This window comes from Pantherophis guttatus, chromosome 3, assembly GCF_059756535.1.
Source record: "Pantherophis guttatus breed Tessera chromosome 3, ASM5975653v1, whole genome shotgun sequence".
Classification (NCBI taxonomy): Eukaryota; Metazoa; Chordata; class Lepidosauria; order Squamata; family Colubridae; genus Pantherophis; species Pantherophis guttatus.
In genome coordinates, this window is record NC_142065.1 from 82,811,271 (window position 1) to 82,838,797 (window position 27,527).

Genomic DNA, 27,527 nt, shown 5'->3' on the forward strand with positions numbered 1-27,527 from the left:
AGAATGTAGAGAATTCTGCTGGAATTCATCAAAATAAATGAAAGGAATTCAAATGACTTAGATGAGTGTGTCAACCAAAGATTAGAACATGTGTTATTTTGGAAAGGTGCTTTTATTTCCTTGACAGTGGCCCCAAACTGATTTTATCTAGGAACTGGCATGCCAAGTAATTTCAGTTATAATGTGGGTGTAGTAATAACCAGGCAAACTGTATGTGTTTAATGCCAAATGCATCTTACACTGCACCCAGGCATTTCACAGAAAACTATGAAAAACTATTGTGGCCCAGTTCTGACTTGAAAGGGAAATTCCTGAATTCTTAAATAATTAAGAGTTATCCTGAACCAGAAAAGCACATCCTAATTTATAACTGATCCATTAATATACTAATTAGCCTTAAGAGATGGACCTATGTAAAATGCATTATGGCTAACTTTGAACAAAGGCATACTTTAAACACAATTCTTGATTACTGTAAAACATTTAAACTATTGGTGTTATTTACTGCTGTACTATTATTGTATCACTATCTTGTAATCAAATGCTTTATCTGAGAGTTAGTTTCGTAATTTCTTTTGAGCAGCACAGCCACAGCTCAGCAAATCAAGTCCATTTAGTGTGAACTGTCTGTTTATAAATATTTTAAACTGGACAGTTAGGCTTCCTAACCCAGGAAGCTGTTGCAATGCATGCACACAGTTGTGCTTATCTCAGTGCCACAGGCTTGCACAAAAGCTGAGCAAATATATATTTCCATCTTGTGCTGTAAAACTCAACTAATGACTCAATCCAAAAATAGATTTAATTTTAAAAAGAAATCCTGAGGCCACAAAAAGTTTTCTATCAGTGCCCCAAAACATACACATAACAAACTTTTTTAAAAACAGAGTTCTGGGGTAGAAGCAAGGTGCAATCACTACAAGCCACAACTATTATGGGTGGAGCACAGTAATGTTGTTTACGAATGAAGGGAAAACTAAGGTTAATAATTTGAGCTGAGAAAGTGTGCGCAAGAACCAGAAGGCAGAAGAGACATACATACTGTAACTATCCAACTTTCTGCTCCCACCTAGTGATCATCCAGCAATTTACATCCTAAGGAACAACTTCAGTGACTAATTCTACACATAGGTAGGCTATTTTCCAATCAAAACTGTATGGCTGGACAGCTACTAGTCAGGAACACTGTTGCTGTTTCTACAGAAGTTTAGTAAATGGTTTGCAAAAAAAAAAGTTCTAAATTTATTAGTTCCATAAACTAATGTCTATGTTGAGCATTTTAACTTAAAACTGGAGGGAAGTTATAAAAGAGGAATTGTTTTCATCCTTACCTGGATTTCTAGTTCTGCAATATGCTGCTGGAGTTCTGCCACAGCTGCTATGCTGTCAGCCTCTCGGAGTCTTACAGCCATCACTTCTTCTTTATTCTAGGAAAAAGAAGTGATAAGTGACAAGCTGAGTCACATTGCAGGAAAATTGATGTAGAAAACAAATGGATGGATATTTATATTTAAATCATTTTACAGATAGTATAAGCAACTGGACTCTTATCAACATTCACCCTATAAAAATGATCAGCTTACAGGTTGTCCTTGATTTAGGACCACAACTGTGTCCAGAATTTTCCATTACTAAGCAAGGCAGTTGTTAAACGAATCATTCCTGCTTTTGTGACCTTTTTAGTTATAATTGCAAAGCAAATTACTACAGTGAATCCTGAGGTCTTTAAGTGAATCTGGCTTCCCCCATTGACTATGCAATGTTGGAACCCTGGAGGTAAGGTTGCAAATGGTAATCACATGTCCACAGATTTCTGCAAATGTTGTAAATACATACTGGAGATGCTGCAATAGTTGTAAGTTGTAAGAGGACAACTGTAAGTAATTTTTTTCAGTGCCTTTGTAACTTTGAACGGTTGCTAAACAAATGGTTGGCTGTAAGTTGAGGACTACCTGCATATTAATTTTTCGCAGAGCCCAGAGCAGAGCTGCAGAAGGGAGAACTTAGCTAAGGAGTCCTGACGGCTGCAGCAGAGATAACAGCAGAAAAGGAGCCGAAGAGCTGTGTAAAGATATTCCCATGAAGCTAGCTGCAACTGTGAGTTGAGATAGCTGGGAGCCCTTTGAAGTCTCCAGTTTCGGCTTGCATTTTGCTGAGTTGAAGCACATAAGCCAACATCTGAATTGTTGCTGCTGTTGGAGCTACGATCGGAGGGAGAGCTGGACAGTTTCCCTCCCAGGAGCTTCAAGCCACGTTTGCTGATTGAATTGTTTTTCACAGGTGACTTTTAGCTGTGAAGCTTACGCTGCTGCCCTTCTACCACCTCGATGATGTATCGACACCGAAGCTGTTTAATGTCATGTTAGTTTTTTCCTATGGACTGTTTCGGTATTGTGGAGAGGAATTTAGGGAGATGGCCTGGCTTCATTTAACCAATACAAGACTTTGTTGTTAATGTGCCTTTTTTAAAGATATAGTTTTTTTTTCAACGTTTTGAAGTAAAGTATATTTTTATACAAGACTCCTCTGCTAGTTTTATTTCAGTCCTAGTGTGTTTGCTTGTGAGCTGGTTCACGGTTCGGGGACAACCCTCAACCCCATCCTAACGTCCACAGATTTCTGCAAATGTTGTAAATACATACTGGAGATGCTGCAATAGTTGTAAGTTGTAAGAGGACAACTGTAAGTCATTTTTTTCAGTGCCTTTGTAACTTTGAACGGTTGCTAAACAAATGGTTGGTTGTAAGTTGAGGACTACCTGCATATTAATTTTTCTCAGGATTATATTTTCTCAAATACGGAATAGATTCTTAGTGATGAGAAAACAGACTCTGCCCGCTTCAGTGACACTACTGGCTTGTCCATTCTAGCTCTTGACCATGTCACCAATTTAAAAAACTTCTAGCCTTTGGCTACTCTAAAGCTGACTGGCTTTGTTGTAAACCACAATCAGCACAAGAATACTGAACTAAATGACTGTACCTTCCTTCTCATAATCTGTGCCCTCCTTCCCGCTAAACCCAACTAGATAAACATCTGTCGCATATCTGACCACTAAGCTTTCTTCCCTCAGCAAATAATAAACAGGAAGAGATTCTGATAGGGATCAAAGCAGGAATAAGTGGTTAATGCACAGAAAACACCACCTTAACTATATCAGGCTCATCAATGTTGATTATTTATGGAAAAAACCCAGATGCACATATACTTCTATTCTGACCCAGATATTGTTCTTTGTAAGGTTGTCCACAATTTGAAAACAATATCTATTGCAGAATTCCTACAAGTTATTGAACTGTCTAAACACAATAATATGCTTATTTAAGAAAAGAAATTGCTAATCAGGGAAACAACTTCTATCCAGCCCCTCCATTTCTGAAATGTATCTCTATCAACAAGAGTTTTATCTCCTCTCTCTCTCTTTTTTTTTTTTTGTTGTTAGTTGCGAAGTCGTGTCTGACCCAATAAAACCCAAACCCAAATAAGTGACACAATCAGAAATTTGGATTAGCATTTGTTCAGATATAACAACACAGCAATGGATCACCTACAGGCAAGGAAATGTATGGGATACACATACAAACAATAAATATCGCAATACCACTCTGTTTAATCAAAACATGATTGTATGCATGGTGCAGAAAAGCTGCAAAGTTTTCCCCAAGCCGTGAGAAGAAAAATATCTGATCTTTTTTATGAAATAAACCCAGTACTTTAAGTTAGTACTCTAATCATTGAAAACTAGGAGATTGTATAGAGCATCTCACTACACTTCCTAGAAAGCTATATAATGTATAAAATAAATGTATAAAAAAAAGCATGATAAGATACATGATTTTCTAAAATTAAAATCTTCATCTAATGTATAAATGATATGCTATTTGACAACTTAATAAATGCTACCCAATATTAATGATAATTAGGCTTTAAATCTACCATTCTTCCTGAAAAAGATGTCCGGTTACACTAATTCAATTAATGTAGATTTTTTTTTTTAGTTTACAGATACAATATTCAATGCAATACAATTCATTTATCCATTGTCCGTACCTTGCATTCAATCTCTGCTTGCTTTCGTTTTGATTCAGTTAACTGTGCCAAGAGCCCTTTGTTTTGTGCAGACAAATACTGGACCTTTCCTTGAAGGTTTGTGATCTCTTGCTCAGCCCTCCGTAAATGGTTGCTATTGATCTGGTTCTGATGAAGAATGAGGCAGACGAATATTAGTTGCCATTCAGCCAATATAATGCTTTGAAATGGAGCATAAATCAATACAGACGACAGAGCCTGGAGGTAACAGTGATCAAGGCTCAAAAATAATGCTTTTAAGTTCTACACGCAATTCTGAATTATCTTAAAAACATCTTCAATGAGCCCTCCTTCCAAACACAGTTCAAAATATATCCTGCCTACAAGCAGGATATATTTCCAAAACTAACATTCTAGAACATGGGTGTCAAACTTGCCACATCATGTTGCTGTCACATGACATTTTTCCCTTCGCAGAGCTGGGGTGGGCATGGCCTGCGTATGATGCCTCTGGCCCATGGGCTGCAAGTTTGACATCTGTGTTCTAGAAGGTTCTAAACACCTGGGGGCACAAAACTCAGCCTGTTATTTTTCTACATGAAGCTCCTAATACGATAGCACCTGATCAAACACCCAAATCGTAATACCTGGAATATTGCATTGTGATGGTATAGACTTGAATACTTGGTCAAAAAAGCTGCAGAAAGCCAAACTAATCAACTTTACAGTAAAACCAGGTTTTATATGGTTGAAAATGGTACAATTTATCTTAGCTATGGACCAGTTTTTTATAAACAATGAAAACTTTATAATGATAATAATATAACAACAAATAACATGGGATTAGATGCTCCAATGAGATAATGTGGGATGTATATTGCTTCATGTCTGTTTATAGACTCATAATTTACTTTCTTGCAAGGACCACCTTTCAATATATACTCTCTTTTCCCCTATAGATGGCAATGTTGGTAAATTATCGTCCGGTCTCCAACCTTCGCTTTGTTGCGAAGGTTGTTGAGAGTGTGGTCGCGCAACAGCTCCCCCAGCACCTGGATGAAACGACGTATCTGGATCCGTTCCAGTCGGGCTTCAGCACGGAAACGGCATTGGTCGCGTTGGTAGATGATCTCTGGAGGGCTCGGGACAGGGGGTGCTCCTCTGTCCTGGTCCTGTTAGATCTCTCAGCGGCTTTTGATACCATCGACCATGGTATCATGCTGCACCGGTTGGAAGAGTTGGGGGTGGGAGGCACTGTGTTGTGGTGGTTCTCCTCCTTCTCTCTGACCGGTCGCAGTCTGTGTTGACAGGGGGACAGAGGTCGACCCCGAGGCCCCTCATATGTGGGGTGCCACAAGGGTCGGTCCTCTTGCCTCTCCTGTTCAACATTTATGTGAAGCCGCTGGGCGAGATCATCCGTGGTTTCGGGGTGGAGTACCATCAGTACGCTGACGACACCCAGCTGTACATCTCCACCCTGGATCACCCCAACGATGCCCTTGAAGTGATGTCCCGGTGCCTGGAGGCTGTACGGATCTGGATGGGGAGGAACAGGCTCAGGCTCAACCCATCCAAGACCGAGTGGCTGTGGTTTCCGACGTCCCGATATAGTCAGTTGACGCCATCACTGACTATTGGGGGCGAATCATTGGCCCCCACGGAGAGGGCTCGCAACTTGGGCGTCCTCCTGGATTCACGGCTGTCTTTAGAAGAGCACTTGACGGCCGTGACTGGGAGGATTTTTCATCAGGTTCGCCTGATTTGCCAGTTGCGTCCCTTTCTGGATCGGGACTCGTTACGCACGGTCACTCATGCCCTTGTCACCTCCCGCCTGGACTATTGCAACGCTCTCTACATGGGGCTCCCCTTGAGGAGCACCCGGAGGCTCCAACTGGCGCAGAGTGCGGCCGCGCGGGTGGTAATGGGAGCGACATGGCGTTCCCATGTAACACCCCTCCTGCGCGAGCTGCACTGGCTCCCGGTGGTCTTCCGGGTGCGCTTCAAGGTTCTGGTTACCACCTTTAAAGCGCTCCATGGCTTAGGACCTGGGTACTTGCGGGACCGCCTACTACCACCAATAGCCTCCCACCGGCCGGTACGCTCCCATAGAGAGGGGCTCCTCCGGGTGCCATCAGCCAAACAATGCTGACTGGCGGCCCCCAGGGGGAGAGCCTTCTCTGTGGGGGCACCTACTATCTGGAACGAGCTCCCCCCAGAGATACGGAGGATCCCGGATCTGCGCACCTTCCGCCGCGCCTTAAAGACCTTTTTATTTCACCAGGCCAGCCTGGCCTAATTTTCTCCCTCTTTTATAAAAGATTTTTAAAATTTTAAATATCTTTTAGTATTTTATATATTCAATTTTAAATTGGTTTTAAAAGTTTGGGGTTTTAAATTTGTTGGGGCCAAAATTATCTAATTTGATTTTATTCTATTTTAAATTTTGTATGTATGTGTTTTTATTGTTTGGCTGTGCACCGCCCTGAGTCTTTCGGGAGTAGGGCGGTATAGAAATCTAATAAAATAAATAAATAAATAAAAAAATAGATAGATGTTGGGTCCCAAGAACGTCTCACGTGGAATTACAGGTAGTCCTTGATTTACGACCGCAATTGAGTCCAAAATTTCTGCTGCTAAGCAGAAGAGTTAAGTGAATTTTACCCCATTTAACAACCGTTTTTGACACAGTCGTTAAGTTAACCACTGCAGTTGTTAAGTTAGTGACACGGTTGTTAAGGGAATCTGGCTTCCCTATTAGTTTTGCTTATCAGAAGGTTACAAAATGGGATTACATGAGTCTGGGACACTGCAACCATCATAAATACATGTCATTGCCAAACAACCAAATTTTGATTACATGACCTTGGGGATGTTGCAATGGTCGTATGAAAAACGGTCGTGAGTCACTTTTTTCAGTGCTTTTTCACTTTTTTAACCCCTTTCCTGCTAACCAATCTGCTGCCTCTTTACCCTCTGAAAAGCAGCCCTTCATCCTGGGATTCCAGACTACATTCCACCACAATAAACCACCTTTATTACTACTCTCTCTATTTTCATAATTTTATGCCTACATCCTTATAAGTAATTACCCAGTAAACCCTTTATTTATTTTACTATAGTATAACACAAACTTTATTACAAGGCATAAGCTTTCATGAGCACAGCTCACTTGATCAGATGATGACAGTTTATAACTTTTAATATAATGTGTCGATTGGGTTAACTACTATAAAATTCCTCCTGATTTGTTTGCCACACTTTTCTAACATGTTCCTTCTCCCACAATTTTTTGCAGAATCAGTCATTTATCATTCTATCACATTTGCTCCCTTTCTCCTTCAAGCTCAACTCTGATAAACTTCTAAGACATTGTGTGTTAAGTATAAGACATTTTTCTGCCCTAAAATATTAAATACATACTATATATATAGTATTTCCTGTTTGATGAAGCATTAGCCATTGCATTTTTATTTTATCTTTTACTTTCACAGCTGCTGCTTTTTGCTTTTTCTCTCTTTTTTCTTTGCCATCTCTATTTCTGTTAAGTGCTACATTACTATCAACTGCAGATTTTAATTTAGCATTCGTCTTTCTGTTGAATGTTTATGGTTTATTCTGTTTTTCCTAAAAATATGGGGAAACCTATAGTTTCACAGACTCTATTTAACTGCAACTGCTGAAGTTATAACATTTGCATGGTGGATTTTTTTTTTTGTTTTTTGTTTTTGTAAAAGCTTAAAGACCCTTTAGCTTTTTCTTCATGTGATTATGGAACCGAAGATAATGATTCTATTGACCTTAAGAGGACTTTCCATTGTTCCTTATTTTTCTGATTCATCATTTCTTCCTTTGCAATACTTTTCACTTTCTTGAGAATTTTGTCTTGATTGTTCTGCTTTGCCTGGCATTCTGCTTTTTTAGTAGTACCCTGTTTCCCTGAAAATAACACCTCCCTGGATAATAAGCCCAATCGGGCTTTTGAGCGCATGCGCTAAAATAAGCCCCCACCGAAAATAAGCCCTCCCTGAAAATAAGGCCTCCCCCAAAATATTTAAACGCATGTGCAGCTGGTCCCCATCATTCCCTCTGGTTAGGGTTAGGGAGACAGCTGGAAATCGGGTAAGATGGGAAGAGGAGCCCTGTCTTGCTCCACGCGCCTCAAAATAATAAGTCCTCCCTGAAAATAAGACTTATTTCAGAGTTCAAAAAAATATAAGACAGAGTCTTATTTTCGGGGAAACATGGTATCAATCACCAACTATTTCTTAGGTACTGCTTCAACCTGACATTTTTACTAATGCCTCTATTACTAATTTTTCTATTGTTGTAGGATAGCAATTCAAATGACAAACTCTTCTGTTTTACTTTTATCTTCTCTAGAGTCATCCTTTTTAGCATTCTTGCTTCTTCTACAACAACTCATTTTTATATTATGCCTTTCTACCTGCTTCCAGATCTTCTCTTTTTTATTAGCTTCTATAATCAATTCTTTCTTAACAGCAATGTTCAATTTCTTCAATTTTATCATTTTTTAAAAATCCAGCTGTCTTGTTTCCAGAATATACTGTACATTCCCTGCTTTTGAGTAAGCCTCACAGATATAATGCTTTTTTCTCTTCTACACTCTACTGGATTTCTTGTTACTGTTAATGTAATTTCTTGTTACTGTTAAAGAAGAGCCTTAGTAGTACAGTGGTCTAAAGCACCCTGTTATTAAGACCAGCTGCCTGCAATTACTGCAGGTTCGAATCTCGCCAGGCTCAAGGTTGACTCAGCCTTCCATCCTTTCTAAGGTAGGTAAATTGAGGACCCAGTTGTGGGGGCAATAAGCTGACTTTGTATAAATATACAAAAGGATGAAGGCTATTGCTTAGCACATTGTAAGCCGCCCTGAGTCTCCGGAGAAGGGCGGCATATAAATCAAATTTAAAAAAAAAAAAAAATGTAAAAAGCTGACCACTGGAACTTCAGAACCAAATCATTAGTATTCCTAGAAAGGTCCATTGTGTCTTTGAACGGTCGCTAAGCAAACTGGTTGTAAGTTGAGGATTATGGGTACTTTGCTCCATCTTGCAATCAAGGCTGATTATAGTTTTTCCTTGTGTTTAAATTTAGGTGTTTTTTTTTTTCTCATTACACTCTTGCACCACCTCCTCTTGAATGAGATGTAAACTAATCTCTTGAAATTTAGCAGCTCTCTTAAAAGTTGACAAAAATGTGTGGAGATCTTTTGCAGCCACATAAAAGATAAAGTGTTTCATATGAATCTTGAACTGCAGTATTTCCTTTTCATTATATTGTGCATTTTTTTTATCAATCAATTCTGTCTGAAATGTACCTTTCTTTCAACCCTAATTCCCTAAGGCTATGTTGTTTTCTTAACATATCTAAATATTTGAGGCCTGGCTGATCTGACAGATTTGACACCTATGGGTACTTTTGGTTTTATATGCCTTTGTATGTGTTTAAAATGAAATTGGTACAGTAATCAGGAATAGTCTCGTATCTTCCCAGTGGAGGCTTATAAGGCTTGAATACATAGGTTATTTGTTGTTTATGCTTCTGAGAAAAACAGAAATCTTATTTAAAAATATATGGGAAATATATTTAAATAATGTTTATCGGTTGCTCTATGGCAGGGGTGTCAAACTCAAGGCCCGTGGGCCAGATTCGGAATCTGCGTAAATCTGGCCTGTGGGGCTGGCCTGGAAATATCAAAGGACTGGCCCTCAGTTCCTCTGCTGGCCGAAATGGCCCATGGGGGGGCGCATGAAGCCCCCGTGTGGCCCATTATTCGCCTCCCCAGCTTCCAAAAACGGGCTGTGCAAGGCCTCCACACAGTCTGTTTTGGCCGGCAGAGTGCTGTAGGAGGACTGGTTTGGACTGGATTACAATTATGTGGCCTCAAATAAGCGCCTGATCTGGATAGGAAACAAGCAACATCCTAAACAAGCAACATCCTAAATTTCTAATGGTATACATTTCTTATAGATTTATTGACTCAATATTGTTTAAAATGATTTAAATCTGATAAACTATTGATACCTTCTTATGGCGCTTATAGAACACTGACTTTAAAATCAGGTTATTAAATTTTGTGCAAGGTATAGACCCTTCTTTTTAATTAATGTAAATATTAATTTTTGTTGGCTCAGTGATTGTAGGCTTACCATCATTCACCCACTTCAATCTGGATTTATCAAAAACAGACAACTATTGGACAATTTACTTTTATCACTCACTATGTGTTTTGTATATAGCTCCAGATAAATTGGATTTTGCTGAGTTAATATATTAGGATGCTAGAAAACTGTTGACATGATTCAGATTAATTTTGCAGAGTAAATTATCTCCAAGTATAGTTTTTTTGTCTTCTTTTATTAAATAGATTGTAATGTATTAGTTGCAACCTATTGTTTTTTACTTCTTGATTGGCACTTTTTTTTTTTACTTCTTGATTTTTTTTCATTTTTTTTCCCCCTTCTTTATTCATTTTACTTCTTGATCAGCTGAAGAATTACAGTGTGGTGCCCATTAGATTGCTTATTTTTTCCACTACTATTTGACAGTTCTTAAACCATTAGCAATCATTCTTAGGTAGTTTTATAGTATCACTGGCAGATATTCTGGCAATGGCAGATTCAGGGTGAAAATTATTTTTATATGCTGATGATATTCTAGCAATTCTGGATATATATATATTTTGACATCTTTGCCTAATTTGATAGAGGTGGTTCAACAATCCAGAAAATATTCAAAATAAATCATCAATTGGAGAAAAATCTACCATAATTTCCTTCCTTGGGATCTGATATATAAATAGATCGATGTTCGAAGACAGTCCACCAAGGACAAGAAGGTTATAATTTATCAGAATTCCAGAACTATCTTTAGATAATTGAAAAACATATTTAAAGTTAAAATTACTGATATGATTTATGGAATAGAGTCAGAATAGCCAATAAAGGAACTTCAATGGATCCAAATTTTTAAAAAAAGTTTGCTTCTTTGGACTTTTTTTTTTAATTTGATTTATATGCCGCCTTTCTCCGAAGACTCAGGGCAGCTTACAATGCGTTAAGCAATAGCCTTCATACTTTTGTATATTTTATACAAAGTCAGCTTATTGCCCCCACAATCTGGGTCCTCATTTTACCTACCTTAGAAAGGATGGAAGGCTGAGTCAACCTTGAGCCTGGTGAGATTTGAACTTGCAGTAATTACAGGCAGCTGATGTTAATAACAGTGCTTTAGTCTGCTGTGCTGACAGGGCTCTGGTAGCCCATTTAATTAATGTTGAAATTAATTCAATGTACAATATGGCTACACTGATTTTGCGTAACATATTACAAGTCTATTGAACTATTCAATGAATGTATCAGAAAACCATATTTTCTTTCTTGGAAATTTAAGGAATTAGACTGTCAAATGCACTAACTGATTTGATTTAGTCATGCAGAGTTTGGGTTTCTTTTTGGAAGAATATATTAATATATAAGTAGGAGTCTGGATAAATGTTTTCAAGCTAAAATATGTTAATTATTTTGAACTACAGGTAGTCTTCGACTTACGACCACAATTGAGCCGAAAATTTGTTGTTAAGTGAGACATTTGTTAATTGAGTTTTATCTATTTTACGATCTTCCTTGTTAAGTGAATCACCGCAGTTGATAAGTTACTAATTCAGTTGTTAAGTGAATCGGACTTCCCCACTGAGTTTGCTTGTCACAGCACAAAAGGGGATCATGTGATCCCGGGCACAGCAATGGTCATAAGAATGAACCAGTTGCCAATCACCTGAATTTTTATCACATGATCATGGGGTGCTGCAAAGGTTGTAACTGTGAAAAAGGTCATAAGTCACTTTTTCAGTGCTACTGTAACTTTGAATGGTCACTAAATGAACTGTAACTTGAGGACTACCTGTACATTCCAAAATTGTAGAAATTGACTATAAAGTAGGCTTTATATAATTAAAAAAAGATACCCCCCCCAAAAAAACCTGGAAAAATTGAAAAGCCAGGGGTGAAATGCTTCTGGTTTGGACCGGATTGCCTGATCTGGTAGCGATGGTGACGGGTGGTTCGGAGAACCAGTAGCAAAAATCCCTGCGGGGGGGGCCCCCATGCCCAGCTGAGCCGCGCGATCATCAGAGGCTTTTTTTTTTTTTTTACTTTTAAAAGCATTTTTTCTACAACTCTTCGGCCAAAAAAAGGCTTTTAAAAGTTAAAAAAAACAAGCTTCTGATGATCGCGCGGCTCAGCTGGGATCGTCAGAGGCTTTTCAAAGCATTTTTTTCTACAATCTCTTCGGCCGAGGAGGTTGTAGAAAAAAATGCTTTTAAAAGCCTCTGACAATCCCAGCTGAATTGCCTAATTGTTAGAGGCTTTTAAAAGCATTTTTTTCTGCAACCTCCTCGGCCAAAGAGGTTGTACGAAAAAATGCTTTGAAAAGCCTCTGACGATCCCAGCTGAGTTGCCTGATCGTCAGAGGCTTTTAAAAGCATTTCTTCCGCAACCTCATCGGCCGAAGAGGTTGTAGAAAAAAATGCTTTTAAAAGTTAAAAAAAAAAACATTGGCCACGCCCACCATCAAATTACCCTCCACCAAGCCATGCCCACAGAACCGGTAGTAACAAATTTTACATTTCATCACTGGAAAAGCCCATCCCCATCTACCTATGGTATGGCCACATCTAATCTACATAGCTAACCTGATCAGTATGGCCATAAGTCTAGCTGATCCTGATGAAAGGTTCACCTGTTTGAATAAACTATTATTTCTCATAAACAAGACACAAATCAAAATTAAACAGTAAATTGATTGAAATCTGGGTATGTTATATTCATTAGGTTTTGCTGTTTTGGATTAAATGTGACAAGTCCTAATAGCTTCAACCAGCATATCCAGCGGGAATGACTCCAGGAATTGTAGTTCATGAATTTCTGAAGAACTACAATATCTTCACAACTTGCCTACCCAATGTGTATAAACACTTGATCCTGTATGTGTGTGTCTGTGTGTGTGTGTGTGTGCATATGCATTGCTTATATATGATCACACAGAACACCTATACCCCCTACTGGCTGAAAAGATTAGAAAAACCGTTGTTTAAACTAGGAAACATGATAAAAGTCATAAATGAACTTAAATTCACACTGCTTTTTAACATGCAGTACTATTATATCATAAAATTGCTCAGTGTTGTTCTTTTTTTAGATCCTGCATCTTCAATCATTGCTTTTTACTGTTATAACATACTAGGCCCTATTGGACCAAAAGCAAAGCAATCTACCCTTTAACAAAAAGCTAAATGTTTTAATTTAGAAGATACATTCTCAATGTGTGTTTTCTGGATCTAAGTATTCATATTCAAAACATATCATTTAAAGATCTACTTGTAAACATCCAACAATAAACATTTGAAAATAAAAAAACAAAATGCCCATATCGGTGGTGAGGGGGGAAAAATACTCTAGGCCTGTGATGGTGAACCTATGGCACGCGTGCCACAGGTGGCACGCGGAGCCACATCGGTGGGCACGCGAGCTCAGCTCTGGCACACATGCGTGCGCTGGCCAGCTGATTATCGGGCTTTCCTGTCCCACCGGAAATCAGCAAACGGGCCGTTTCTGGCTTCCGGAGGACCTCCAGGAGGGTGGGGAAAGCCGTTTTTGCCTTCCCTAGGCTCCTAGAAAACCTCTGGAGCCTGGGCAGGGCGAAAAATGGGCCTACTGGGCCAACTGTGCCATCGAGTGCCAAAAGTGTGGCGAGTGCGGGAGGGAGGTGTCACACGTGCATGTGCGGGGGGGGCAGGGCGCATAGAATTATGGGTGTGGGCACACAAACAAGCAACCCTCCCATGCTCCCCACGCTTTTGGCACATGATGGCAAAAAGGTTAGCCATCACTGCTCTAGGCAATACCTATATGGATGAGATCCCAACTCAGGCGTCATAAGGTAGTGTGTAAAACTCTTTATAAAGCAAGTTAAAATAAATACAGTCTGTGTTTAAGTTGTATCTGCCCTTAGAATTTGGGGCAGATTACAGAGAAGAAAAATGGGTTTTATTAAGGTTCTAGAGCAGGGAATGTCAAAACTGCTCGCATCATGGGCCAAATCGTGACATATCGCAATGTTTTTTGCCTTTGCGGAGCACGGGGTGGGCGTGGCCTGCATGCCAGTTTGACAAGCCTGTTCTAGAGTGTACCGAGAACTCTTCAAAAGAAAAAAGAAGCAAAGATTTGCTGATACCTATCACATTTGATATACCCGGAAATGGAGGACCAACCATTATCATTCAAAGTTAAACAGCGCTGAAAAAAGTGATTTATGACCATTTTCACACGACCGTTGCGGCATCCCCATGGTCACATGATCAAAATTCAGATGCTTGGCAACTGATTTATATTTATGATGGTTGGAGTGTCCTGGGATCACCTTTTGTGACCTTCTGACAAGCCAAATTAATAGGGAAGCCAGGTTCACTTAACAACCGAGTTACTAACTTAACAACTGCAAGAAAAGTCTTAGGATGGGGCAAAACTCACTTAACAAATGTTTCATTCACCAACAGAAATTTTGGACTCAATTGTGGTTGTAAATCGAGGACTACCTGTATTTTTTTTTGTCCTCCCATTAAACCTTACGAAATTTTATGCGGGGAAAACAGGGAACATAATCCAAAATCATCCAATGATCATCACAGATGGAGGGTACCTTAAATTATAGGGTTATGAGCTCTCCTGTCCCAAAAAACACTAGTAATTTCATTTTTCAAATATTGCGTTCTCATGGATATACTATGCAACACCAGATATTCAATAATTTTTGTTTCTTACCTGAGTTTCCATTTCCATCATCCTTTGTTTTATTTCTTTTAACTCTGCTTGAGTTTCTGCTTCTCGGAGTCTGACTGTCATTAGCTCATCTTGAAGTTCATTTACAGTATTTTTTTTAGGTGGGTCTTTCCATCTTCCAGAAGTGCGAATGAGATGACGCTAAAAAACATGGCTATATTTTAACATACTTCCACAGATTTTGTTATTTATTCCGCAGTGCAATATTTAGTTTCTCCATATCTGCTGCTGTGCTCAAGAGTTATTTTTCAAATTTTACATTTCAGCAATAGAATAATACAAGCTAATATAGGGCTTTAATTTCATTCACAGTTGTTCCCACCAAGCTATATTCAACAGCAGTTCTTTCTGAGAACATGTTTTGGAGAAAGGCTGCCTTTCAGCCAGGAGGTTTAAAACAGTATCAGCTTTAAGAAAAAAAAATATATAAACTCTTGTTTGCTAAAAGCAAGAGCTCAAAATGAATGTTGGGCTCTCCCAACCAAAACATAGGGTTCATTTACTGACTCATTTGCTCTTTTGATGGACTCCACCATAAACAATTTATTGCCAAATTGATTTAGGAGCTTAGTGTTTATCTGCACAGAATTACCTGCCAGTGTTCCTCCAAATCTTTAACTTGCTGCCGAAGTTCTTTTAAACCCGTAAGAGCTTCTGCTTCTCTTAGTTTCACTGCAATCAATTCTTCTTGAAGTCTAGCAATATTATTCTCATCAGGCAAAGAGCTGTTCCTCTGCAGAAAATGACAAAAGGCACAATATTAGCGCAACATCTACCTCTTGCAGCTACGGGATAATTCACTAGCAGTTATGCTTTAACAATTCAGAATATACTGTAAAAACCATCCCTCCTCCTCAAATAGGGAAACCTTTCTTTTTTGGAAGGAGCATGTTATTTATTTCTTCACTGTAGTGATTAAAGAACTGTAATGATGACAACATGAAAGTTCTAAAGAAGATAGTATCTCTTTGGCTGACCTTATTTGGGCTCAGAAGTATTGAGTGGGAGAACTCCAAGGATATAGGCTTAGGCTGGGAAGTTGAAAAGACAACCCAGAAGAAAGTAACACCAAGCCATTCCCACATTGTAGCAAGGTGGTCACAGTGTTGAATCAGGAGACCTAGATCCTAGAGGAGACCTAGATGAGTCCACCCTCAGCCCCAAAAGCTGTCTGAGTGGCTTGAGCCAGTCATCTTCTCATCTCAGCACGATGCATTTTACAGACTTGTTGCTCTGGAGGAAAATAGGAGACAGCAGTATATACAATGCTATGAGCTCCTAAATGAAAGATGGAACATGAATCAAATAAATCAAGCAGGTAGGCAAGCAAGCTGCCAAGAAAACTATGTGGATCTTCCCATGAAGCCACCAGTAATGAAGGGTTGACTTCCAATTTGAAGGCAACTTTTATTTTTTTACTGTACTTTCTTTCAACTATTATCTTCCTGCATAGACAACAATTATGTCTGAACTGTAGGGAAATGGCAGTTAACCAACACTCAAACAACATCATCACACCCAGTTCAGGATGCAATAAAAAAAAAAAAACATAAATTACAATACATTTTAGGTATTCAAAGTTAGCTTGACTGTTTTTATATATAGAAAAGAATAAAAAGAGACAAATCCTCAGCCTGCATTAATAATTTATAGCAAGGGTCAAAATTCTATACAAAGGATTCTCCATTTCTTGAGTGCTTCAATAGAAGACTCATGTCATCTCCCCACCGTGGTACTGAAAATAATTGAATACACAGTAATGTACCTGATGCTAAATATAATGCACAGATGGAAATATATGGATGAGATGGTCCTTCAATATCTTCAACTAAATCTAATTATGGACATCCAAACATTTCATGAACAAACATTTTATTTTAAAGTAATTAAAACTGACCCATATTTATCATGTACCTTAAATTCTATTCAATTTTCTATTCAATGGAAAATAAATTTTCCAAAGCACCAAAAGGCAAGACGAGAAACAATGGCTGGAAATTAATCAAGGAGAGAAGCAATCTAGAACTAAGGAGAAATTTCCTAATGGTGAGAGCAATCAACCAATGGAATAGCTTGCTTTCAGAAGTTGTAAGTGCTCCATCACTGAAGACTTTCATAAAGAGACTGGACAACCATTTGTTTGAAATGACAGGGTCTCCTGCTCAAGCAGGGGGTTGGACTAGAAGACCTCCAAGGTCCCTTCCAATTCTATTATTCTGTTATGCAAAGTATGTAATGGTCAAAGGATTTGGAAAACTTTGATTCTACAGAGTGTTCATAGTTTGACTTACTTTTTCCATCTCAATAACCTTATCTTGCATTTCCTTCAGGGCACTGTGTGATTCGGCTTCACTTAGTTTTGCTTCGATCAACTCTCTTTGCAACTGCAGCACAAAGTCTTCACTGTGGTGGGAACTGCTCTTATGCTACAGAGCAAGTAAATCCAACATCGGTGTTAACAGAAGGAAAGGAGATATCTTAAAATGCAAAATCATGCACATAATAAAGCAGACAAAAAGACTTTTTTAAAAGCTGTAATATTAGAAACAGTAAAGTTTCTTTTGCTAAAATATTTCTCACCAGACCTACAGCATCACAACAAAGACAATGCTACTCCTTTCAAAAGTTTAATATTATGTACACCTTCGTTTTCTTTCCACTGTAATTTTTCCCTAATCCAAACATGTAAATAAATTGTTTCTAAAAGTTGAATGAATGCTGATCTAGTTTTCTTAAGGTCTAATTAAAAAAACTACTCAATTAATCAAAATTATTAACATTTTGTGGTAGTGCTAAAGTTTTGTTCCACTTGACTAACAAACCACCCAGTTCTGAAGATATGGTAGAAATATTTTAAGACTAAAAGGTATGTTTACTTCTCCACTTAGCCACTAAGCCAGTGTTTTTCCAATTATAGGCAATCTGAGTCAGCCAGTCTGCAGCAATGACTAACAGAGAACTCAATCTTTCATTTTTACACTGTTTATTATGAACAAAGCAGCTAGAGCCATTCCTTTCATTGCTGAAAATAAGGTACAGAGATCTACCCACAGCGATCAAGAGTTGGTTAACAGATTTGTATCTGTGCCATTATCAAATGTCATTGAGAGTCTATCAAGGAAATATGTGGCCATTGCCAAACAGCACTATGCACCCCATTACCACCACTGCTTTAAGGATTTCATCTATTGAGTGCAATTGCAGTCAACAAATCACAGCAGCATCAAACATACTCTCACATCCTGTTTGGCTTTATCTAAATGTCAACAGTATTTAATACATTGGCTTAACTGGCTGCAACTATGCAACTGCACAATGGATAATTGACCCTCTTTTCGACAAGTTTTTGTCACTGTAATTTATTGCAAATATCATTCCTATCCTCTGGGCAGCTTACATCTTATAACAGCGTTTCCCCAAACTTTCCGGACTGGCGGACCAGCAGCGGTGGGGGTGGAGGGGATGGTTTTGTGTGCACGCCGCTTTCACAAATGCAGATGTGCATGCACATGCACACAAATGCATGTTTGCCCACCACTTCTGCCGCCCAGTTCCAAACAGGATGCAGCCCGGCACCGGGCCACGGACTGGGGGTTGGGGACCCCGTCTTATAAAACATAATACAAGTCATTAAATTACAACGTTTTAAAATACTGGTCAAGTGTATGATGACAATTTCCTAATAAGCAAAAATCTGTGATTCATCAACCTGGGAAAGAAGATATACATTATGGCATACACTTAAACCTGGAAAACTAAGTCTCCCTTCTCTAAAAATTTAAACTTTCTAAATGAAATAAGGAAGGGAAGAGATAATTTCCCAAAGCATCCAAAATGGTGCATTGACTTTCTGAAACATTTTATGCACATAGAGAGCAAACTTCTTAACTTATGAACTATGGATTCCATAAGACTTTACAGGCGTCTCTGAATCACCACAATTTCAATTTCTTATTTAAACTAAAAAGGAATGAGCAGGTCCTCAATGAAATTTACTTTGGGGCACAATTAAAGTTTTTATCTGTGCAATCTAAATTTATTTCAAGGTTTTAAGGAACTGGCCATTGATTTTTGCATGAAAAATGAGAGGGTATATTTGTAATGATTATATTTATATTCTACCTAGGGAAAGAAAATCCACTTCCGGTGCTATAAAATTAACCATATTAGGTATTTTGTGTACTTATGCACACTTTTCTGCAGCAGAAGATCCCAGCTTTTAAAACATTCTCAAAGATTAGGAACCATTTGTAACAAATACATGTTTTCAAAATATTGTTACAAACATTAGGTTTAAATGAGGCCCAAGTATTGTTTTTGAGAGCAACTCATTTAAATTCAGTTGAATTATCTAAACTTTATGTCTAGTTATTCTCAACTGAATAATATTTATTTGGAACACAATCAAAAATATTAATTTTTTTTTTGACAAGACAAAGTCCTCCTTCAAAGGCATTTGATTTAAAGCAGGGATGTCAAACTCACGTCGTCATCACGTGATGTATCAGGATTTTTTCCCCTTCGCTAACTGGGGGTGGGCGTGGCCAGCATGTGACACATCTGGCCAGCGGGCTGTGAATTTGACACCTCTGATTTAAAGCAACCAACGTATAAAAGGGACTTTAAAAAAGCCATTCAGTATGGAATATTTTTTTTAAAAAATCCACAATTAATTATAGCATACAAAATACTTCCAGAACATCCAACATTATTTTTTTATATTACCTTAGCCTTTTTTAGGCAGCAATACAGCATATAACATTTAAATACACTTAGTTACAATGCTACTGATACAAAATTCTAAATGAGGCCATAAGGTAAGGAACCAGTCTAAAATATAAGACACTCAGAAAAACAACCTTGCTTTTAAACAATACACAATGATGGAATGATAGTGGCAGGCTCTGGATATTATTCATTATAAAGTTTTCACTGAAAGGAAATTTTAGGTCACTGTACTTGAACTGACTATGTGCAGGCAGCATCTGATTTAAAAATAGGGAATGCTTTATATAGCATTCAGTTCCTTCCTGTGGCATCTATCCATTACTTCTCACCACATTCTTCATGGCTACTAAGTCAATGCTAAAATCTTTCTGTACCCTTTTTTAATTACCTCAGCTGAAATGAATTTGCAATCCACTTATCTATCCAAACATTCTAAGAGTCTATATTCTTGTCCAAGGCTATTGAATTCAATGATTTATGTCTGATGGCTGTCTAGGACGATTCCTAAAATCTATATACATACCAAGCAATTTGGAATTCTTTTAAGGTAATACAAATCAATTGGAACTAGAATGTAGCACAAAGCACAGATGCTGAATCAGGATCTGGAAAACATCACAACTACCAAAATGCAAATTCAGAAGAAAAATTTGTTTTGCGTATATTAGACACCTCAAAGAAGTGGAATACTATTTCATATGATATGAATTTAGTCTTTTATTGCTACAATTTGAGCTGAATCACCAGGATTGTTCATATGAGATTGGACTAATCCTGTTGTATAAGCATATGCTCTCCTTGGTTATATTTCCAGAATTTAGAATTTATCAATGCATTAACTTTCAGCTGAGGGAAAAGGAACTGTGATGATAAATCTAGACCTCATTAAAATAATGGACTGTTGACATACACTGTTCAACACTAAAATAAGCATTTTTTTTCCATCAAAGGGGCAAAAATAAGATTAAAAAAATATTCAGAAAATTGCCATATGAAGAAATTAAGCTTAAATAAAGTTTTACCAAAAGAACAATTATATTGAAAACTTGAGGCACGTTTTAACAAAACCTATTAGTTATGTTACAGTATTCTAGTAGCCATTCCCTCTCAACTGAACTTATAACAGGTCAGAAAGTTATATAACAAAGATTAAAAATTAACCTAAATTAACCCAAAAAATGCTTGCATATACATACTAAGAACTTTTTTAAAAAAGTTTCTAATGCTGCTATTTATATTATTGATCAGAATGTAATTCTTATTTTAAAAATAAAGCACTTTCGTTAAACAATAAAATGAACCATTGATTTTGCAATGCAAGAATCACAGTAGCAGGATTAATGATTAATGTAAGAGAGTCTACTACAATCTAAGAATTCTGAAAGTGCTTCCAAACAAATTTTATTATTGGAAATAACTTCTGAAAAGCCATCTTCTATACTTGCAAAGCTATAACTGTCTCCAGAAAGCTGTATTTTCTTTGTGAGTCCTATCCCATTACAACACTCTACGTTTCTAAATTGTCACCAGTAGATAGTAACAATAGCTTTAATGTTACATTCCATCCTCACCTTCTACAATTTGCAATCATAGGTTGGAACACAAGAAGCATGGCAGAGAGCTAGTCTCCACAATCTGTTTTTCACACATGAACTAATCAAGAACAAGAATCTCTTTCTTTCACATGTGAGTTAATCATCCATCTGTTCCACAGAATCCTTAAGATTCCAATCAAGTCTTGTACTTCTGCTTTCTTTGTTATTAGTTCTGTTAGAACCTAACCATAAGAAAGGTATTCTTGCCTTGTGGAAATGTTATTTTTCCTTCTGCTTCCATAATCCCCCACTCAATGGTGAAATTCAAATTTTTTTTACTACCAATTCTGTAAGCGTGGTGTGGCTTGGTGGGCGTGACAGGGGAAGGATACTGCAAAATCCCCATCCCCCCCCACTCTGGGGCCAGCCAGAGGTGGTATTTACCAGTTCTCCGAACTGCTCAAAATTTCTGCTACCGGTTCTCCAGAACCTGTCAGAACTTGCTGGATTTCACCCCTGCCCACACTATTATCATTTCCTAACCCAACCTTATCAACACAAGTAACAGGCTTTAAGGTATTTCTCAGTTATCAATTATTTGTTAATGAACAAATAAAACAGGTTTAGCAACATTTCAAAATTATTTTCTAAAGCTGAAACTAATTCTAGTTTGTAAAAATCATCTTCCGATGTTTTTCAAACAGTACAGACCAAATAAAACTTTCTATATATGGGTAGTCCTCTACTGATGACCATAATTGAGTCCAGAATCTATGTGGCTAAATGAGAAATTTGTTAAGTGAGTTTTGTCCCATTTTACAACTTTTCTTGCCATATTTGTTAAGCGAATCACTGCGGTTGTTAAATTAGTAACACAGGTTGTTAAGTGAATCTGGCTTTCTCATTAACTTTGCTTGTATCGTAAAAGGTGATCATCTGACCCTGGGACACTGCAATAAATGCATAAATGTGAATCAGTTGCCAAGTATCCAAATGTGAATCACATGACCATGAGGATGTTGTAATGGTCATAAGTGTCAAAAATGGTCATAAGTCACTTTCTTCAGTGCAGTTGTAACTTCGAACGGTCATTAACCAAACTGTTGTAAGTTGAGGACTATTTGGATTCAGATACAAAACAACATTTTTGTTTTGGTGAAACTTATTTGATCCAAATTTGCATATGGAATATAACTAATGCATTTAAAAAAATTTCTACAATTGAGGTTCTAACTTTATCCAAATAGGTGCCCTCCAAATGGGTCAGACAGGCTTCCAAAATTGCTAGCTGGAAAACTGCAGTCTATCATATTTGAAGAGCATTAAGTTGATAACAGCTAATAATTTTTAATGGTAACTGTGGCACATTACATTGACAACTTAATGATGCATAGTAAAATGCTTTTATCATCCTTTCCTAAGTGCTTTTTAAATTTCACAAAAATTTGTCAAATTATATATCTAGCCACATAACGCTGTGTGAGTAGAAATAGAGAGAAATGTAGGCATCCTGTAATTCAGAGGCCCCCAACCTTTTGGGTAGCAGGCACCGGTTCCGTGGAGAGAGATTTTTCTGCAGATTGGAGGGGGTGTGGTTTTGCATGCTGCCTGCATCCCGCAGATGGGGTTTCACTTGTTTCGGCGGCCCAGTTTCTGGCATGCTGTGGCCTGGTTCCAGTCTACCAACCGGAGGTTGGGGGCCCCTGCTGTAATTACACTTTATAGTCATTTGCTTGTATATGCCAGATGCAATCATAAGGAAATATATTAGGAAGTTGGCTCATTAAAATCAATAGATTTTGCTTTGGAATAAATTAGATTCATACGGCATTCTTCATTCATTTTTGGTTTCCTTTTATCAACGAAGATTCAACCATATTCAGTGTATTTGGAAGAACAGAACAGAACAGAACAGAACAGAACAGAAACAAGCCATGATGAATACAAATAAGCACAAGTAAAGGAGGAAGACCAGAGATCAAGGTGCTATCAGCCTTACCCATTGTTGCTGTTGCTGGAGCTCTCTGATGGTATTCTCAGCTTGCTCTAGTTTAGTAATGGCCTCATCACTCTGTTGTTTGATGGTGGCCAACTCCCGTTTTGTAAGATAGTTTTCCTCAGCTTCCTGGGCCCTCGTCACTTGTCCCTTAGGACATAATTTTCTTTTTAAAGCAATTGGAAGATCGATCCAGGGAAGACCGAGAGTTTTACATATTTATTCTGCCGTACGGTTAAGATCTTGCAAATCGTCACGTAAGTGTTAACAGCCAATACATCAATTTAGTAAAGTAAAGCAGTTTAGTAACTGCACCATCTTAAAATGTTTAGTATTCTTAAGCAAGGTCAGCTGTGTACCTGCATTCAGTTGAACTCTGTTCATGCATTTATTACTTCATTTGTGCATGCACACGTCTGTTACCAGTTCATAGTAATCTACGGAATTAGTGGCAAAAGATGAGAGCCCACCAATGATTAAGAATCCTGGATGTTATTAGAAGTAACATGCAGGCATGTGCTTAAATATTATCTGATATGGCACAATTGCTCAATTAATTACAGTAAACATTTCATATGAAAATGCATGTAGTTATCCATGCGCTAAAAATAGAAAGCTAAGGGCTTGTTTGGTAGCAGAAAAAATAATTAGTGTGAAATACTAAAGTAGTATACCTGTATCAATCTATCTGCCAAGGAAGCACTTTCCTACAAAAAGGGAAAAAAATTCAGACAGAAATAAGAGAAAGGAGAAACAAAGCAACAGAGTAAAAACAGAGAATTATGCTCAAATTTTACCTACTTTCCCAATACAATAAAGTTAAAGCATGCATTGTTCCAATAGTTAAATCTTTCAGTAGCATAGGCTACCGGTAGTTGATTTTGAAAAATAACAGTTCATATTTTTACATTTTTCTTTAAAGTTCAATAGTTCCTTGCTTAAAGAATTCTCCAATTACGTGAGGAATATATTTGATCAAAGTGTTACAAACTGAAAGGAAGCATAATCTGAGCATATTTTAAAAGTTTGGCTATCCAAGAAAGGCAGAACCACTTGTGCTAAACAGGATTTAAGGAATAAGAGTTCAGTAATGAAAAAGTCAAGTACGAAGATCTGAAGTATACAAATAAAATATGGCTAATTTTAGCAAAACCTGGCTAATTTATCATTTACAACGATAAATTTACAATGATAAATTGATATCATTTACAATGATAAATTGAAGAGAACTTTCAGAATAATTCAAATATTCTGTCATTTTTCAATCCAGAAACATCCACCTTAACCACAAATGTATCAGACGTTTCCACTTATAAATACAGCAACTCGGAACAAAATAAATCAGCAGATCCACATGCAAAATTTGCTTTAAGGAGCAAAAGACACAGCTAAATGAAAATGTATTTGTACTAGCAGATTAGATTAAGTAAACTTCTTGATATGTACAGATTAGGGAAAATTTATACTGTAGACAATATATTCAAGATGATTTGAGATTTTAATCTTTTTCTAAAGTGATATGATTTATCCTACTTTGTGAGATCCAAGACAGAAACTTTTAAGTAACAAGTAATATTTCCTCAGAACATACTAAGGACGGCTCTCGTTATGGGGAATAGCCATATCCTAGGGAAGAAGAACAAAGTTTTGGGATCAAGAACTTTTATGGCTCTTTTATTTTTTGAAATATTTTTTTTTAAAAAGCTGTGATTAAGTATCGGAAAAAAGGATCCTATCTATTCCCACTGAATATCTATCAGAAAAGGAAGGATGGGTTATATTTCATGCTATGAGTGGCAACAAGCTTACTACAGCTGAGGAGGGATGATGTCATATTGATAGACACCAAGATACATTAAAATATTTGAAGAAACGTACTAGCTAATCCTTCAAGAACACTTCCTGAATCATAGCCGTTCCCAGGGATATTGATTTACCTAGATTTAAAAGCTAAGCATAGCATAATCTATCCTAGAAGATGGGCACCCATACTTACTAGGCTCTCATTACGTTTTAAGCTTTCCTAAAATGGAGATGGGTCTCTAAAAAGCTTGTAAGAATATAGCATGACATAATTTATACATATGATGGAAAAAAGGGAATATTAGCCCTTAGATCCTTTGGGTGAAACTTTGTAAGAGCCAGGGATGGGATTTTACCGGTTCAGACCAGTTCGGTCTGACGATCAGCTGGGCCCGCCCACCCCTGCGCTTTAGTTACCTATATCTTCGCAGCTGATTAGCATGGCAGACTGGATTGCCGCGCCTCAGCTGTTTTAATTCCCTAGCACTAATGCGGAAGGTGATTTTTTGTTCAATTGCGCACGTGCGCAAAGAGTGCGATCACCGAACCGGTTGTTAAACCGGTAGGATCCCACCACTGGAAGAGCCAACAGATTTTCCAAATCTGAAACCATTTAGAAACATGCCAAATAAAAGAAGTTCAAGAACATTTCAGGATGAATGGCTGACCCTCTGATTATTCTATAAATTCTACCTACTGCTAGGTTTTTTTTAATATATTTTAGCAGCTGGGACCAAGATTTGATTAGACTGAATTAGATATTTCCATCATATATTTAATTTGATAACTACAGGGTTTTTTTTGGATATTACAGAAAACCTGAAGAACAGATGTGTGAAAACCACTTCATGCTACTTTAAAATCCATAGTGAGCAATATCTTTTGTCTTATTTGGGCTAAAGGAGACAAAAATAATAAACATCCACTGCTCATAGGAACCTGGATTCCCACTACCTAGGCATAGAACAGAAAATTCGGATAGATTCTCTAATTCTTACAGTTATTGCTGCCTCTACTAATAAGAACAAAATAAAATTCTGCCCCAAAAGTAAACATTTCAAAAGTAGTGATAGCATTATAAAAGCAGCAACATTGAAGAAACAGAATATTTTTGACAATTTCTTTATGCTTCAGATTTTCTGCTGTTCTTGAGCCAATATGAGCTATTAATCATAGCTTTCACCCCTGGGAAACCTATTTCCACAATCCCAAGGAAAGTAGGGTTTTTCAGATTGCCTTCTCATTGGTAAATATTTCACACCACAAGTATATTTGCAGTACCTTCTACAGGTTAAAATAAGGGGATTGAAATGGAACAAAATGACACAACCCAATTATGTACATTTTAATCCATATTTTCTAACAATGCTGCATCAAGAATTTAAATGATATATACAACACTTCATTTTTAAAAATAAACTGTTATCGTTGCTATCCTTCACCTCACTGAGTGTTACATAATTATGCTAGGTCCAGTTATTTCTGTTCAAATACATTTCATCTTCACCATGCAACTGCCTGACACAGTTTTTTTCCTTCATTAAGAACTTGATTCTGACACTATTACTTGCACTCTTCTCTCTCCCTCCCCCCTTCTGAAAATTAATGAAACAGGCTGATTTTGGAACATACTTGATCATCTAACTGTCAAGGGGGGAAAAAACCATGGCTCATATAAAAGGATCCAATTTTCTAAAACAATTACATGTCATTCTTTATATGTCTACAGTACATCTAGGAATTAAAGGATGAGGTAAAATGGGAGGCAGTTACTTGATCTTATTAGAAATTACTGATATTTAGGCAGAGACATAATTAATTTGGAATTTGACAGAAACTCCATTCTTCATAGCTCTTCAAAAGATAAAGATAGCTATTCTGTTCTTAAAAACCTGGAAGTGAGTATATTTGCAGCAGTATGGAGGGGGAAATGAAGATCTTAATTTGATCTAAGCAAAAACTCAAGCAAAGATTTATTGAACAATTGACAAACAATGTAATTCACCTGTGTTTTATTTTCTGTGATAAGCTTGGAACAAAAACAAAATTTCTAAAAGTAATTCAAGTTTGAAAAAATGGACAGCAGCTAGACAGGTTGTCATATTTTCTCAGTTAATTGTAAGTACCAAAGAAATGGAAAATTTAGGTGGAAGAACTATTACACAAATGCGAAGAATTATTTTCTTAATGCAAAGTAGAAAACGACTTGGCTTCCTGAAGACTACCTGAAGATGCCAACTTTCAACTGTTGTCCATTGTAAATATACTTTAACTCCCCTCTCCCAATGAATTCCATGATACCCACACTTATGTTTTCATACAAAATGGCAACTAGAGTATACTTTAAAAAATCAAATCTTATTATGAAAGCCCATCAATACAAAGAACAGGAATAATACCACATTATTAATCTTCATGCAGCTACTCTGTTATTAATAAAACATTTAGGACTAACATAATTCAGGCTTCAGTTTCTTGGATACTTACTTTTTCCAGCGTTTCAATTCTCTGTTTTAAGAGTCTGTTTTCTGTTCTCAATCTCTGAAAATCAAGCAAAACTGTAAAGAACGTTATCTG

The 27,527-nt window shown here is 37.4% G+C and overlaps 1 protein-coding gene and 2 long non-coding RNA genes across 5 annotated transcripts in view; 2 read left to right on the forward strand and 1 right to left on the reverse strand.

The window, feature by feature from the left end:
- Positions 1–27,527, reverse strand: part of EVI5 (ecotropic viral integration site 5) — an 83,426-nt gene that overhangs the window by 17,836 nt on the left and 38,063 nt on the right. For 2 of the 3 annotated variants that reach the window (XM_034437236.2, XM_034437240.3), the window contains exons 11-18: positions 27,438–27,491; positions 23,822–23,854; positions 23,151–23,297; positions 17,180–17,314; positions 15,481–15,621; positions 14,871–15,029; positions 4,051–4,197; positions 1,332–1,427 (exon numbers count right to left, since the gene is read on the reverse strand). In XM_034437236.2, coding sequence (XP_034293127.1) covers positions 1,332–1,427; positions 4,051–4,197; positions 14,871–15,029; positions 15,481–15,621; positions 17,180–17,314; positions 23,151–23,297; positions 23,822–23,854; positions 27,438–27,491 — 912 coding nt within the window. The remainder of the gene's footprint in view (positions 1–1,331; positions 1,428–4,050; positions 4,198–14,870; positions 15,030–15,480; positions 15,622–17,179; positions 17,315–23,150; positions 23,298–23,821; positions 23,855–27,437; positions 27,492–27,527) is intronic. The other variant, XM_034437238.2, reaches the window with a different exon arrangement.
- Positions 1–27,527, forward strand: part of LOC117677198 (uncharacterized) — a 42,597-nt gene that overhangs the window by 9,225 nt on the left and 5,845 nt on the right. The window contains exon 2 of the long non-coding RNA XR_004594689.3: positions 6,581–6,617. This is a non-coding gene — a long non-coding RNA (uncharacterized LOC117677198). The remainder of the gene's footprint in view (positions 1–6,580; positions 6,618–27,527) is intronic.
- Positions 838–2,521, forward strand: LOC148114649 (uncharacterized). Its single transcript, XR_015733150.1, has 2 exons — positions 838–1,131; positions 1,974–2,521. It is a non-coding gene; the product is annotated as an uncharacterized LOC148114649 (long non-coding RNA).